The 18142-nt window shown below is 36.8% G+C and overlaps 1 protein-coding gene across 1 annotated transcript; it reads left to right on the top strand.

The window, feature by feature from the left end:
* The first annotated feature begins 390 nt into the window (after window positions 1–390).
* Window positions 391–17365, top strand: LOC124354251. The gene is made up of 3 exons (XM_046804569.1): window positions 391–511; window positions 7749–7935; window positions 16455–17365. Exons 1-3 carry the CDS (start codon window positions 399–401, stop codon window positions 16572–16574), a joined length of 420 nt encoding a protein of 139 aa, XP_046660525.1. The 5' UTR covers window positions 391–398; the 3' UTR covers window positions 16575–17365.
* Window positions 17366–18142: the final 777 nt, after the last annotated feature.

Genomic DNA, 18142 nt, shown 5'->3' with positions numbered 1-18142 from the left:
AATACCCCCCTCACACCACCACAACAGTACATCTTGAACAGAATGTACGGTTTTGTTTGATTTAGAGTTTTGTTTTATAGCGCAAAAAGGTTTTTATAAAGGTTAGCAAAACAATTATATTTCCTTCTTGAATAATCCATATTAATAAAAATTGAAGACCGCGAGAGTCGGCTGGTCGTTTGTAATTAAAATCTATGAATGGACGAGAAATAATTTTACACAAAGCTAATTAGTTATTTTAACAACGACTCATTCATGAAGGGATGAAACGCAATTACAGCATGTAATTACCGTCGCGGCGCGCCCCGTCGCACCACAACACCGGACCCGGTCAGTCTGCATTCAGCGCCTTTGTAGCGGCGGTTAATTCGCAAGTCGGTTCTGTGATAGTCGGAGTCATGACGCCGTCCATTGTGGTTGTGTTGGCAGCGTTTGCTGTGTTGGTTGCACTGGCGAGCAAAGACGACAACCACTTGTTCCACGAGCATTATGCGCGCGCCAATGCTTTCAGGTTAGTTTATGAAGAAACTTAATAGTACATGTTCTGTATCGAGGGTTTAAATAGTTAGAGCGCAAGAGACCTACGGTCTGTAGGATTTTTCAGTCAGTGAGAGCTTTTGGGTCTTTGGAAGCGTCAGCTGGATAGAGAACTATGAGAACCTATGCCAACTAGAACCTTCCAGTATTTAGAGGCAGTTTATGAGAGCTCCTGGCCTCTGGAAGTTTGCAGACTGGAAGTCCCGACTTCTGGAACCCTCGCGTTGTCTTGGATACATTTTGATCAATTTTTCGACAACGAATTTGAACAATCCCAATAATCATCCCAATAATCAACGAAAATATTATTTCTCTTGAAGCTAAAAATATTCACATTAAAACTTTAAATAAGCTCAATATGAGACCTTATCTCGAACTTACATAATACATTTTACCGAATGAAGGCGAGAACAAGATGAATATAATAATTTCAACAATTTAGTAAATTATAACTTAGACAACATTAAAAGGATCTCTATAATAACATTTACTTGGGTTAATGGAAGAAATCTTAGCTTAGAAAGAAATGTCCATCTTCGGACCTCATTTGTTCCCTGTGATAAAAAATTAATACTCTAAGAATCTAATGAATATTAATTAATTAATAGCCATTTGATGAAATCTCTGCATAAAAACAAATGCCGGTCTTCAGGCCAGTAAATTTAGGCAACGTAAAGAGGGTTCGGGGCATCGCCAACTGCATTTTAGCTATATTCCAAGATAGTATTAGTAATATACATTCGAAGAAATCTCTACATAGAAAGAAGCACCCGTCTTCAGGCCTTTTCCTTCTTGATAGATCCGTGGGAATATAAAATGGCAACGCATACCAATCGTCACATTTTCTTAGCACTCTTATGTACGAGCTAAATATATTCCATCATCCACTGGATCTAAATTAAAGTTATAACAATTCTACAATATTTGTACTCAGTTATTAGAAATGTTAGTCACAAATTGTTTTCTTCGTAAGAAATTGAACGAACAATATATGTCTCCCTCGGGTAGCAGTACAATGTCAAACTTTTATTCAACTACGGTTTATTCAACACCGAAAAAAAAATTAAAAACGTGTTTCCAGAAAACGTACAGTACTAACTGCATAATTTTCAAGGAGAGACTAAAAAGGAACTAATCCAAAATCTTAGTTTACATCACAGAACTTCAAATAATAATATAAAATATAACGAAATTAACGAAACTGCTATACATTTACCAAAATTGGGGCGTTGGTTTGAATCCATTACCTGTTCAGAATTGATGTTTATACCTCTTCGGTGCCATCAATTGCAATTATGTCAATTAGAAAAGGTTTTTGTATTAATTATCGTCTGAAAATACTCTAATTTACAACTGAAATCTTCAAGGACCTCAAGATATAAATTCCTGAGGACAATTTGGCGAGAACACGACCAATGTGATTTATTCCATGGCAACCATCGATGAAGGTGCACTCCAAGGAATTTCACAGTGTAACACAGAATCTGCAAATATATCGGCAGAACTACTATCAGAGTCTACAGTGAAAAATTCAAGATACTGAATGTTGATGAGTTTGATTGAGGCTATCAATGAACTGCTGTGCTCAATAATTATTCAGATAAAGTTATGTTTGAAACTCCAAACTTTAACATATACCAGGAAAAGAATCGGACCAAGTATTGAATCCTGAGGAACTTCGTATCTCAATTTAGTGGATATAGATAGCTGATTAAAATTTAGGCGACTCGAGTTCTATGGTTTAGAAATAACTACTGAGCCACAAAAGTGGGACACCTCGAACGCCCCACAGTTCCAATATGTCAAGGCGTTTTACGGTCAGTACAGTCGAACGTTTAAGAGAAGTCAAGAATCGCAATGTATTATTCTGATACTCTATTCCCTCTATAACCATATCGACAAGATTCGCAAATGCTTCAGTTGTGGATTTACTCTTTCTAAAACCTCATTGGTCTTTTGAAGGCTATTTGTGTTTGTTCGAAAAATTAATCATTATGTCGTTAAAGGGGTTTCATATATTTTAATAAACAGACCAATAATTATTTATTTAACAGGGATTATCTTGTATAATTTTTGGGAGAGAAGGAAGGGACCTAAAACTAGTTGCATCCCCTTAAAATATAGTATGAACCACTTGTTTACTATAACTGTTATACTATGATTGTTAATGCGTACATTTTCATCGACTGACGAACCACCACACTCTCGTGTAGTGCCAAAATAAACTTAAGACTGTCGTAATCGACTTCACCCTCTTAAATTTTATAGGTACCTACCCTTCAAGTAAGTTCATCAAAGCACTACCCACAAATTTTATTGATTTGGCTTGCATCTATAGTACTTTGTATTAATTGATCTACTTTTCCTTCGAACAACACTAACACCTTTAATGAAACTATTTTTATTGCGAATTATTATTTTATGGTAATTTTAAACTTGCCCTCCAGATAGTTGTATAGGACAAACATTTCTGAAGTTTCTACTATATTCTCTGGTTAAATTTATTTTCTTTGCTATCTATATAAAACTTGGTATAAAAGTAATAGTTATTTGTTAAAAAAAAAACTATTCAAAGGTTGTGTGGATGATTACAATATTTTTTCGATTAAGTAGTTGTAAATGTAAAATATTATTTAGATCAATAAGTACAGTTAAGTTCTTAGAGAAGCTCAATCATCAGGTTGTCTCCAGTAACTGGATTATGTGCCCATATGTAGCGTGAAAACTACCGACCATTTGAACTACAAAACCCTTTTGCACGGTGACCAACTCTCAGAGTAGCAAAGTGTAGTTACTGTTTATCTTATATTCGGATCCTATGGCATTTGGGCCCATTGGCACCTAACAAAAACCAACAAAATTATCTTTTACTCGTATTTTAAGACCACATTAATTTTTTTCTCAGCCGTTTTATTCTCTTATTATTTGGATATTCCAGCAATCTGATTGCCCTCATCCTACCGGTCACCTTGATATCTAGTGTAGTTACATTAATATTTAATAATAAAAATTAGTGTCTCCTTTTTGTATTCCTGCTTTCACAAATTAATCCGCTCAGTAGTAGGGTCTGTTCATAAGCCAATCTGTCAATCGCTTTTTGAGCTGATGTGCGGGCGTGTTCTTCAATTCTACTGGCAGCAACAGGTTGAACAACTTTGCTCTAGCTTATGTTGCTGTGCAGCCTAAGTGATTGGGTATTAGGACAAAATTTGAGACATGCCTTGTGTCATGGTGGTGTATGTTTTGATGCCTCAGATGTAAAATAGAGACTGAGAGAAGGATAACTTCTTGTATATAAAGTACCACGACAAATTAGAATGTTAACTCATACGTGCCCTTAGCTCTAATATTGGGACAGCAGAGAATTTCAGAAATTGCAGGCAGCTAGTAGAATTCTCTAGGCCTCGGGTTTATATGGGTTAAACTTGGTATACTCAGTCACTTTAACTAATATTTGTATACAATTCCAGTATTGGGGCGCCAGAGAACTTTAGAAATTCACCAGCGCGGCTTCTAAAATTCTCTAGGTCTTAAGGGTTTTTATGAGCTTAAATGATTATGATTCTATACATGAATTCTAACACAACCAGGAAAGGCTTCGATGGTTTGGATCACCTTAGTAGTTACGTGTGTTTGGATTGGTTTTCTAGTATCTGGATGCCTCTAATTGTGTATTTTCGTGTCCTTGCTTTACGCAAGGACTAAAGATAAATGTTCCCCAATATTACCGTTTCTTTCACATTTTGAGTTGCCTCAATTGCAGTTTACACCTTATTTTGTTTACTTAGTTGTACCTTTATAAAAAAAAGTTATGCCTTTTGTCGGATGGAGCGTGCATCTTTACAAAAGGTGTTATAGAGAACTTAACTTCGGGTTCGAACAAAATCAACACTGTTTTTTTTTTCTGAGAAAAGCCACTACGAAATTAAATTTTTTAGTTTTTTATAGATTTGGATATATTGATATTTTTACTTAAAAAAATATATATATGAGATAGTATGGTTAAAAATTACCTTGATTTTGAAAAAAAAAATATTTATGCAATCAGTCTTTACCGTCTGGATCGCCGCAGTCTCCAGTTTAAGCTTTTCGCGCAAGTAATGCTCATAGTATATTTCATACAGTTTACAAGTTTGTGTTTAACTATTTATTACAGTGACGCCAAATACCAGCTGATCAATACCCTCCGTGATATTGATATTGAATGAACGTTTCTGACAAACTCTCCCCCGGTATGTCAAGATGTAAAAAATGTAAGACATTTCGATTTGGATGAATTTATTAAGGGTTTATTTTTAATTAACCAGCCGGATAACTTAGTCAGATCGTCGCTAATCTTACGTTGTAAGGTCTGTCTGTTGTTTGCCGAACATACAAGTACAGTATCGTTAGCCAAGTCTGTTCCTTTACAAGCAGAAATCCGTACTGATTTTTTGCAAAAAAAGATTTCTCCTGAGATAATCAAGAATTATCCCATTGAGAACATTTTCAAAAATGTTAGCCAAGCATTAATTAAAGAGACTGTTTAATCTCTTTAGCTCGAAGAGGTCTGTTCGAGCTAACCGCAGATTTATTACCAGACTTATAAATGGGTACAACACATAGTACCTTAATCAGCTCCGGAAATGCTCTTGTTTTAGAGATTTTTTTATAAATACAGGTTAACAATGGTGTAAATATATCCAATTTATCTTTTTGTTGTTGTAATATTTATGCCATCCACCCCACAGCTTTGTTTATTTTTCAAACTTAAAATGGTTTTCATTATCAATGATTCGTCGATAAAAGATTCTGCCATACATACACTCTCATGCACATTCTCTTCCAAGAAAATATCACAGCCAAATGTTTGTACAATACTGATTAAAGAAGTTTGATACTATTTGTTCATTACTGTCTACCTTTAATGGTGGTCCATTAACGTTAATTGTATCAATTAAATGCTTCTTACGTTTAATTATTTTTAATGACATTCCAATACTTTCTGGAATCTCCATTACAATTTTCAAATAAAGAACTATAACAATAACGTTTATCCTGTTTTACCCTTCTCCTTACTATATTAGCCAACCGTTTATATTAAAGTATAATCATATTAGCATTTCTATTTTTAAGAAAACGTTTATAAGCTTTATTTTTAATATTTATTAATTCAACAAGATTGTCAGATATCCAATCATTTCTCCTTTTGTTACTACCATTTAATATTTTAACCAACAGGAAGCTAAGTGGCATTTATTATATAACTTATTTTATAAAATTGGAAAACGCAGGCATTAATATCACATTCTTCCATCACGGGACTCCAATCGGCCCTAAACAATTGTCTCCTCAACATAGGGTAATCAAGTAATTTAATTTAATTAAATTTATTTATATTTTTATTGTGATGTGACAAACTCACACAAAGAGCACAATGGTCAGTAATACTAAGTTGAATAACCAGACAAGAAACTGTAAGCCTTTTTTAATTCCGAACCAGTACGTGGTTTAAACATGATATGGAATCATTATATATTCTAGTAGGTGAATTTATTAAACTTTCAAAACCATATGCAACAGTTAAATACTCTTCACCTGAACCATTTCTCTTTAATAAACATATATTTAAGTCACCCACAATATTATTGTTGTGTCAACTGACTGTTGCAATAAATCCTGTTTAAACTTACAATGACTAAATTTACAATTTCTATAAATACCAACAAATTCCACGCTATATGATAAACTATTTTTATATTTATCATAAGTATTAAGGACAATGCTTATGACTTCAGCGGTAGGAAGCAAAACAAGACGGTGTGTGCATTGAAGAGCAAAATTCAGATAGATAACCACTCCACCCGCCTGGTTATCTGGTCTGGGCGACAGAAGCATAATATTATTAACCGGTTTTGATCCATATGTCAGAACAATAATTTCGTATTTATGCGACATACCTTTTTAAATATAATATAAGTGCATCGTAGTTTTTTCCTAAGACTTGTAATTTTAAGAGAAAAAATTTCAGATGTACAAGACAGTCATTATCACCGTTGAAAAAATAACATTATGAAAATACACACATCTAGCTGATGCTAAGGCTCTTAATATTTTGACCAGCCAGTTTGTTCAAGTCCTCAACAGATGTACCCCTAAGCCTTCAACAGATTTTCGGACAAAGATTTTTCCATCAGAGGGCCAAACATACCTAAATCCAATAGATTTTTTTATTTTTAGCTTGGAAGGGCAAGTTCTTATTAAAAGGCGTTAAATGCTCATTCAGAAAACTCTTAGTACATAGCGCACTTGGTAAAAAATCAATAGAGGAATTAGAACTTGCTCTGCCCCTTTTCAGGAAGGAGCCACGATTTTGTCTGTTTGTAAACTGGACTATTAGTGGTTTTGGCCCTTTGACGCGCGCTGTAGGAATTCAGTGCATGGCCTGATTTCAAAGGGATGGAATCATTAATTAGAGACAATATTTTGCTCACAATTTCTGACATTTCATCATAGGATTCAGGAATTCCGTCGATTTGAATTTTTTTATTACGATTATATTGCTTTAGGTTTTCCAATTTAGCTTGAAATTCATAAAAATCTTAGTTCAATTGAGAATTTTCCTTCTTTAAAACCTTGTTTTCCGTCATCTAACTTCTAGTGATGTATCCTATTCTACGTATGCCTCGCCTCTCTGTGTTGACGCTTCTCGTATTGGAACAATACACATGCCTCGCCTCTGTGTGTTGACGCTTCTCGTGTTGTTACACATGCCTCGCCTCTCACTGTTGACGCTTCTCGTGTTGTTACACATGCCCCGCCTCTCTGTGTTGACGCTTTTCGTGTTGTTACACATGCCTCGCCTCTCTGTGTTGACGCTTCTCGTATTGCTACACATGCCTCGCCTCTGTGTTTTGACGCTTCTCGTGTTGTTACACATGCCTCGCCTCTCACTGTTGACGCTTCTCGTGTTGATACACATGCCTCGCCTCTCTGTGTTGACGCTTCTCGTGTTGTTACACATGCCCCGCCTCTCTGTGTTGACGCTTCTCGTGTTGTTACACATGCCTCGCCTCTGTGTGTTGACGCTTCTCGTATTGCTACACATGCCTCGCCTCTGTGTGTTGACGCTTCTCGTGTTGTTACACATGCCTCGCCTCTCACTGTTGACGCTTCTCGTGTTGATACACATGCCTCGCCTCTCTGTGTTGACGCTTCTCGTGTTGTTACAGATGCCGGACGCCTCGTCCCACTGCCGTCTCTGCCAATGACCTGTTGCCCGCCTCGGCCTCAGGAAAGCTGTACGTACCTCAGGCTACGGTGCTATCTCGATGTGACCACGGCAGTGGCTGCTGCCTCAACCGTCCTGGAGCATCCTGCGTCCCCGCCCTGGAGGAGACAGTCTGGTTGCCCTTTCAGGTGTGTGACCAACATAGACGTAAGTTAGCTCTGTCCTGGCTTGTAAATAGGAGAAGGAATTGAGTGTCCTGTGGGATAATACGGTAAAGACAAGGGCAATAATCTAAAAGCAGCATAAAATAATTACTGTGCTAATACCAAAAAGTATGAGAAACAAGAAAAAATGTATTATCTCTGGTAGTTGGAGGTTCCATGTACAGTGTCGGAGCAGTGAAGGATCAGTATTAAGGCTAATTATGAATTTCTAGGAAGATATGACAAATCGTTTGATCTAAGTTATCTCACATATTCGTCAGGCTGCTGCTGAGAATCGTGATTTTTTTTAAGTTTTATCACTTAAATTGTCTAAAACTTCACCGTCTGAGACAATTGTAGTGACTGTGTACACCTAGAAGACGGTGATACTGTCTAAGGCTACTCCAAACTGCACGTGGCTATCGTGGCTGATGTATGCTAGGGAGGCCACTTACCCACACGTCAATTGTAGTGACTGTGTACACCTAGAGGACGGTGATATGTCTAAGGCTACTCCACACTGCACGTGGCTATCGTGGTTGGATGTATGCTATGGAGGCCACCTAGCCACCCGCCAAATTGTAGTGACTGTGTACACCTAGAGGTCGGTGATACTGTCTAAGGCTACTCCACACTGCACGTGGCTATCGTGGCTGATGTATGCTAGGGAGGCCACTTACCCACACGTCAATTGTAGTGACTGTGTACACCTAGAGGACGGTGATACTGTCTAAGGCTACTCCACACTGCACGTGGCTATCGTGGTTGGATGTATGCTATGGAGGCCACCTAGCCACCCGCCAAATTGTAGTGACTGTGTACACCTAGAGGACGGTGATACTGTCTAAGGCTACTCCACACTGCACGTGGCTATCGTGGCTGATGTATGCTAGGGAGGCCACTTACCCACACGTCAATTGTAGTGACTGTGTACACCTAGAAGACGGTGATACTGTCTAAGGCTACTCCACACTGCACGTGGCTATCGTGGCTGGATGTATGCTATGGAGGCCACGTACCCACACGTCAAATTGTAGTGACTGTGTACACCTAGAGGACGGTGATACTGTCTAAGGCTACTCCACACTGCACGTGGCTATCGTGGCTGATGTATGCTAGGGAGGCTACTTACCCACACGTCAAATTGTAGTGACTGTGTACACCTAGAGGACGGTGATATGTCTAAGGCTACTCCACACTGCACGTGGCTATCGTGGCTGGATGTATGCTATGGAGGCCACGTACCCACACGTCAAATTGTAGTGACTGTGTACACCTAGAGGACAGTGATACTGTCTAAGGCTACTCCACACTGCACGTGGCTATCGTGGTTGGATGTATGCTATGGAGGCCACCTAGCCACCCGACAAATTATAGTGACTGTGTACAACTAGAGGACGGTGATACTGTCTAAGACTACTCCCGCACTGCACGTGGCTATCGTGGCTGGATGTATGCTATAGAGGCTACGTACCCAAACGCCAAATTGTAGTGACTGTGTACACCTAGAGGACGGTGATACTGTCTAAGGCTACCCCGCACTGCACGTAGCTATCGTGGTTGGATGTATGCTATCGAGGCCACCTAGCCACCCGCCAAATTGTAGTGACTGTGTACACCTAGAGGACGGTGATACTGTCTAAGGCTACTCTACACTGCACGTGGCTATCGTGGCTGATGTATGCTATGGAGGCCACTTACCCACACGCCAAATTGTAGTGACTGTGTACACCTAGAAGACGGTGATACTGTCTAAGGCTACCCCGCACTGCACGTAGCTATCGTGGTTGGATGTATGCTATGGAGGCCACCTAGCCACCCGCCAAATTGTAGTGACTGTGTACACATAGAGGACGGTGATACTGTCTAAGGCTACTCTACACTGCACGTGGCTATCGTGGTTGGATGTATGCTATGGAGGCCACCTAACCACACGCCAAATTGTAGTGACTGTGTACACCTAGAAGACGGTGATACTGTCTAAGGCTACCCCGCACTGCACGTAGCTATCGTGGTTGGATGTATGCTATGGAGGCCACCTAGCCACCCGCCAAATTGTAGTGACTGTGTACACCTAGAGGACGGTGATACTGTCTAAGGCTACTCCACACTGCACGTGGCTATCGTGGTTGGATGTATGCTATGGAGGCCACCTAACCACACGCCAAATTGTAGTGACTGTGTACACCTAGAAGACGGTGATACTGTCTAAGGCTACTCTACTTTGCACGTGGCTAGCGTGGTTGGATGTATGCTATGGAGGCCACCTAACCACACGCCAAATTGTAGTGACTGTGTACACCTAGAAGACGGTGATACTGTCTAAGGCTACCCCGCACTGCACGTAGCTATCGTGGTTGGATGTATGCTATGGAGGCCACCTAGCCACCCGCCAAATTGTAGTGACTGTGTACACATAGAGGACGGTGATACTGTCTAAGGCTACTCTACTTTGCACGTGGCTAGCGTGGTTGGATGTATGCTATGGAGGCCACCTAACCACACGCCAAATTGTAGTGACTGTGTACACCTAGAAGACGGTGATACTATCTAAGGCTACCCCGCACTGCACGTAGCTATCGTGGTTGGATGTATGCTATGGAGGCCACCTAGCCACCCGCCAAATTGTAGTGACTGTGTACACCTAGAGGACGGTGATACTGTCTAAGGCTACTCCTCACTGCACGTGGCTATCGTGGTTGGATGTATGCTATGGAGGCCACCTAGCCACACGCCAAATTGTAGTGACTGTGTACACCTAGAAGACGGTGATACTGTCTAAGGCTACCCCGCACTGCACGTAGCTATCGTGGTTGGATGTATGCTATGGAGGCCACCTAGCCACCCGCCAAATTGTAGTGACTGTGTACACCTAGAGGACGGTGATACTGTCTAAGGCTACTCCACACTGCACGTGGCTATCGTGGTTGGATGTATGCTATGGAGGCCACCTAACCACACGCCAAATTGTAGTGACTGTGTACACCTAGAAGACGGTGATACTGTCTAAGGCTACTCTACTTTGCACGTGGCTAGCGTGACTGGATGTATGCTATGGAGGCCACCTAACCACACGCCAAATTGTAGTGACTGTGTACACCTAGAAGACGGTGATACTGTCTAAGGCTACCCCGCACTGCACGTAGCTATCGTGGTTGGATGTATGCTATGGAGGCCACCTAGCCACCCGCCAAATTGTAGTGACTGTGTACACCTAGAGGACGGTGATACTGTCTAAGGCTACTCCACACTGCACGTGGCTATCGTGGTTGGATGTATGCTATGGAGGCCACCTAGCCACACGCCAAATTGTAGTGACTGTGTACACCTAAAGGACGGTGATACTGTCTAAGGCTACTCCACACTGCACGTGGCTATCGTGGTTGGATGTATGCTATGGAGGCCACCTAGCCACCCGCCAAATTGTAGTGACTGTGTACACCTAGAGGACGGTGATACTGTCTAAGGCTACTCCGCACTGCACGTGGCTATCGTGGCTGGATGTATGCTATGGAGGCTACGTACCCAAACGTCAAATTGTAGTGACTGTGTACACCTAGAGGACGGTGATACTGTCTAAGGCTACCCCGCACTGCACGTAGCTATCGTGGTTGGATGTATGCTATGGAGGCCACCTAGCCACCCGCCAAATTGTAGTGACTGTGTACACCTAGAGGACGGTGATACTGTCTAAGGCTACTCCTCACTGCACGTGGCTATCGTGGTTGGATGTATGCTATGGAGGCCACTTAGCCACACGTCAATTCACAGTCTCGATTGTTGCGATTATATAGCGGGCACGTTTTACGGTCAGTATTCGAAAATATGTCTGCTCTAAAGCAGAGTCCTAAATTATTGGACAATAAGTACTTCCTTAATTACAGAAGTACCAATTTTATTCCTTGAATATTCACTTGTAAACACAAAACAAGTCCTACTACACGACAGATAACAATGATGAAGCAAAGCAACCAATGCGGATAACTGCACAATTTGAGTTCAAAGAGCGATTATCTGCATGGGTGGCTACTTTTGTGGTGTCCATACCACGAAGAATCCACTCGCCACAAACAGTCAACGCCTCTTTTACAAGCTGTATCAGACATAATTTCCAGTGATGTTATTAAATAACGTCATTGGGAAAAACAGAGGAAACGGAGCAATATCCACTAAGTAATTCTTCCCCTTCTTTACTAATTTATCATTAAGAGCCAGCTTTAGTGAGACAACCTCGGATTTTACCCCATAGAACAGTGTTACAATTCACACAAACTTGTTTACGCCCTTATCTTTTTTGGTCATAGAATAATGGAAGATGTCTCATTTTAAAGATATCAGTAATGTGATCAAAAACTTTTTAGTTTTTTAAATATTGTTTAAAGAGTGTTTTAAGAATATTTTTTACAACAAAATGAATTTTTTCGTATGACGAATGAAAATATCGAAAACGTTAAAAATTGATTGGCTGCTAGTTAATCATTTCTTTAAAATGAGACATCTCCCAAAATTCTACTACAAGGAAAGACGAAATAAACTTAAATCATTTTCTAAGAAAACTAGGGTAACAGCTTTCAAAACTTTTGCACTGCAACTACAGGAAAGCAAGTAATCATTGTTTATTTCAGCGTGAAATGGTTTAATAATAAGGATCATTGTAAGGACCTAATAAGATTCTTAACATTGCATAAGATCTGTGTCGATACACTATGGAAATGCGACCGTCGTGGGTAACATCTCGTGTTTACAACGTGCTTTTCTCTCATTAAATGGTTTATTATCTCATATCACCGGAAACCCCTCATGATAACACATAAAGTATTGCATTATGACACAATTATGAAGCTTCCCTGAAGAATTTTATAAATTAATAATTAAGTATATTACATTAACACCTTCCTAAGTTTATATTCACCTACGAAATTTATGGAAATTATGGAATAGTTTATTATTTATTTATTTTCGAGTGGAGTCTTCGCGGTATGGACACCACGAAGGTTGCAGTTACTGTGTCATAGTGGACTGCATGTTTCTCACATACTAATATTGGTAATCAATAAGAGATAACATGGTCAAGCCACCCATTGGTATTCCCAGGACATTCTACTGGACTTAGGCCAGATAAAACAAAACCTAATAAATGCTATGTTATTCGTGGTTGTTGGTGTTTGTTAATTCTTGTAATAACTTGTTTTATGATTTAGTGCCGTAAGTTCTCAAAACAACTAGTGAGTGAATGTTTTATCTACCCTACAATAACATTTAAATGTAACTTTAACTGTGGGGGTAGCCACAAAGTTTGATACAGCAACATTAAAGATCTTTAGTTTGTGTCATTCTTCTTCTTTTTATAAAACCTTTAAAATAAGGGAACTTGATAGGAGTTCCTGTTTAAAACTTTTGACTATCCCCCAAAATACCCCATTTAGGAGGAGGGGGGTCACAAACGTTCATACATCAAAAGACTCCTCATTTGGTTATATAATCATCCCACAAATTAAATCACCATCTCTATTCATAATAACGTTAATACGGGGAAGTGGGACATTCAAAACACCCGATATATTCTACCAGAAATAAAAACAGTTTGATTGTACCCCATCATAATAATAACATATTTCGAAAATCAATAGAATATCTAGGACCTAAACTTTATAATAGATTGTCATATTATTTAAAACCCCCCTTCATTTTTTGAAAATAAGCTTAAAGGCTTCCTTGTAAAAAGGTGTTTTTATTCACTCTCTGATTGTTTTTGCCCTACCCACCCATACCAGTAAAATATATCCACGAACTGAAATTTTAATCTGTTAATTACTTACAATCAGTCAGTCAGATTTAATATTACACTGATAAAATAAACACTTTTCTAGATTACGTTTAGCATTTTGTTGCATTATGCATAGCATTACTGACTATTTTTGATACATGTCAATGTCCATGATAAATAACTAATTTTGAATGTTCGTCTTTTTTATAGGCATAAACAGTTTAAACCTTGCTTTACATTGTTATTCTATGGCGTGAAACTTATTTTTTCGAAGACAAACTAAGTTTTAACAACAGTAGGACAAGATAACACTTGTGGAATGGACTTAAAAAAACAAATATGGCGCTCACTGAAACTAACGTCCAATTCTCTGTACGGGTTTGTTTCTCTGCGATACCGACTCCGTCAGGGGTATTTTGGCTGTGATTTTTTAGAAACACAATTTTGGTTAGGTCTCCATTTGGAATGACACTAATTATTCAAAATTAGAGGGCAGTTCTGGTGTCTAAAACTCACACTCACCAATAAACTACTGTAGTAGACATGTACAGTTTAACTGGCACTCAAATTTCGAATTTAAATCTAATAGACATGCAATTTTGTAAAAGATAAACTTATCTTAATATTATACTCGTATGCTATAAAAAATCATTTGTATACAATTTTAAAAAGTACAGAGAAGATGTTTAAAATGTTTATTATTTATTACTGTAGGGACTTTTTCTTTTTAGAAGCGACCTAATGGTTCAACACCTTCTAGGATAATACAATTTAAGAAAGGTCAGTCTATTAATCATCGGTAGACTTTTAGAGTTGAGATGAAGTTTTTAGAGTGACACATTCTTTTGAGCGCTGAAAAATAAAAAATAATAATTGTGAATAAAAGCCTTTTGCCCAGAATATGAACCTTGCGCTAAACACAAAAATCGTGGATGGTAATGATTTAATAATGAAATATACTGTCGTTATTTTTCCGCTTCTGGTATTTGATTTTTTTTATACCATTTTTATTTTGTTAATTTTAAAACACAGGAAGTAAATCCACCCGGAACTACTTGCCATACGACTGAATTTATATCCTTCTAATATATTTATTTTCCTTAGGCTTAAGAATGCGAGGTAGTGAGAATTACAAACATAGGATATAAATTTTTGAATTAGGTCTTTTTTGTACATGACTTTAAATGTGGTGGTACCTAAAAATTAATAAAATCGAATTAAATTATTTCTTTTCTCTTTGACATGGATATAACTACTACACGATGGGTTATCAAAGATTAAATTATAATAATAATTGCATTTAAATTATAAATCTTGGATTAAGGGTAAAATATTTGCTTGATCTTAATTTAACAACCATTTTATTCCAAAAAAGGTAGATTTAAGACAAAATTAGGGCTTAAAAAATTAAAAGTTAATGAAGAAAATTTGTTGTTATGATCAAACGGCTGGCTAACAAAATGTATGGGCGATGCTTGGTGCTACAAGGGGAATTTTTAGTCATAACGACTGAATTATAATGATTTTAAAAAATAACAAAGAACATTTAAAATATATAGACAACACGTTTTCTATCACACAACAAGAACAAAATAATTTAAGGTTCATTTATCAATTAAAATCTATAATATGAAAGTATATTCAACAGGTGCAAACATATTCTTAAAGGTGTTTCTTAATCATATACGTTTTATGTAATAAAGTCTTTCTTTCATAAAATGAGTACTGTATTTTAATTTATTTGTATGTAATAAACTCAAAGTACGCTAAGATCAGAGACAAGAGTATAGTCTGACTTTGGCTCATACACATTACACTGTTGATTTATCATTCTGCATATCAATCGATTTCTAAGTTATATTAAAAATTGTTTTCTAGACAATATTGAACATATTTTTGTGTAATCAACGTTTTGTAGTAATTTCTTGCAACATTGGCTCAGCCAAGGCAGTTCCATCTTTTCCTTAACATTAAAAATAAAAAAATAATGTTAAAAAGCCATTTTAATTTTGTTTCAATACAAATAAGTATGTAATTAAAATTTATATTTATAAATGTATTTAACGCGCATAAAAGTGTACTTTAATAATTATAAATATTTAATTGATTTTAATCCTTTAATATAAAATAATGTTAAATATATTTGAATTTTTTTTGTAATAGTAAATATTTCATAGACTTTAATTTAAATAAAATTAAAAAATATCTATCAGCTTAAATATTAATTCACACCATTCATACTTTAAAGTGTTTTTGAAAGTATAAATTAATTTTTTGAACTGTTTCGATATATCAGTTATCAGTTTATAACCTTTAAGAGTTTATAATATAAAATGAAATTCTCTAATAACTTATCTAAATAAAAATAATTATTTAATATAAGTTTAAATTCAAAAATGAATTACACTGGTTAAAACTTACTTTAGTAGTATACCTTATGGACTATTAATATTTTTAGAGAAATGTGAAATAATTTTTGATGTACTAAACATGTATTTTATAAAAATAAATATTTAATTTAATTATTTTTTTAAATCTCGACTATAAGCTAAGATAGTTCACAGTCCTAGTACGATATCAATGACAGTCCTCAATAATCACAATAACCATCTACTCTCTTGGTGATAGTTACAAAGGCACGATTTCCCAAAATATAATCAGCATACTGATGGTAGTCGAGGTGCAAAATAGTCTAATTCTTTAGGTTCTTTAGGCTGACACTCTCGCCCGGTTCCAGGTCACATATGTAGTCGCCGTAGGATCCATCGCTCGGGGCACGATCCAGGTGGAGCAGGTTCCCGCCATCAACCACACCCGATGCTACTGCCGACACCCGTCTAATGATGACCCGAGGTAAATCAGAGCAAGGATCACTGCTGTCATCTATCCCAGACTTCTGCCTCTGCTTCATCTGTAAACGTTACCTTAGTTACTGAGTTAGCAACAGTTAAATGAATGTAATACTTTGTGATTTTTTTATAATAGTACGATTATACTTTCAGTTAAACATTGGATATTGACGAATGGAAACTTCCAAACAGACATAAATTACATTTTAAATTTATTAAATATGCAGAACAAATAAATTATAAAATTCAAATAGATTTGGTTGCTCTGATTTTAATCGACATTGTCTTATTTGTGAATGTTTCACACATATATAGAGTTTTACTATGAAAAGTGAACCGGTCACTGAATAGTTATAATATTTGCGTTAATATTTTATTTAAAGTTTTGTAAATGTATATAAAATATTATTTGGTTAAGAATCTATACTGTTTAAAAACTAATAATTAGCAATGTTTAATGATTTTCAGTGTTATGATGACTGTTTTCTTTACATTATTTACTGGTATAAACATGTGTAGCTTGTGAATCTATGAAATTTATTTATCAAAATCAAATTTATTTTTTGTTATATATTAAAATATGTATTATTGACTAGCAGTGTTTCCTGTTGGTTGTAAGCACAACAAATATAACTCTTACAATTTAACGTCTGTGATATTATGAAGTATTTAATATAATTAATTAACTATGGAACGGATCTAGTTAATTTGATAAGATCTACTATTTATTTATAAACCTATGATTCCATGTGTGTGCTATATAGCTTTCTATGTTGGAAACATAAATAATTAGCAACAATTTTTCTACGTTTATTTGAGTAATGCTTTAATTCTGTCCTTTGGCTTAATTCTGATCCTTAATTCTGAAACCTTTGGCTTTTTCCGATCCTGAAAGAGATATTTACACCCAAAAGTTGTTTGGAGAATTTAGAATCTCACACATAATGTACAGACACCGATGGAAACCATATAGTAATCTGGAAAAGTATAAACTATTGTAATTTTATATATATATATATATATATATATATATATATATATATATATATATATATATATATATATATATATATATATATAAACATTGAATCACAAAAAGTACTTGCTCCGCCGGGAGTCGAACCCGGATCTCTCACTTGCCGGGTGAATGTGCTACCATTATACCACAGAGCACTTACTTTTTCCGATTCAATTATTTTGTATTTGGCCGTATCTGTCACATATGCGCTTAAAGAAGCAAACTAAAATATGATCGGAAGACCAAACACCTGTCAAACCACTTTTATTTACATTCAATTGTATAAATGGCAATAGCCTTATTTAATTTCAATAAACATTGAATCACAAAAAGTACTTGCTCCGCCGGGAGTCGAACCCGGATCTCTCACTTGCCGGGTGAATGTGCTACCATTATACCACAGAGCGCTTACTTTTTCCGATTCAATTATTTTGTATTTGGCCGTATCTGTCACATATGCGCTTAAAGAAGCAAACTAACATATGATCGGAAGACCAAACACCTGTCAAACGACTTTTATTTACATTAAATTGTATAAATGGCAATAGCCTTATTTAA

This window comes from Homalodisca vitripennis, chromosome 2 (assembly GCF_021130785.1).
Source record: "Homalodisca vitripennis isolate AUS2020 chromosome 2, UT_GWSS_2.1, whole genome shotgun sequence".
Taxonomy (NCBI): Eukaryota; Metazoa; Arthropoda; class Insecta; order Hemiptera; family Cicadellidae; genus Homalodisca; species Homalodisca vitripennis.
The sequence above is the reverse complement of the archived record's forward strand: the minus strand, read 5'-3'. Positions and strand labels throughout refer to the sequence as shown.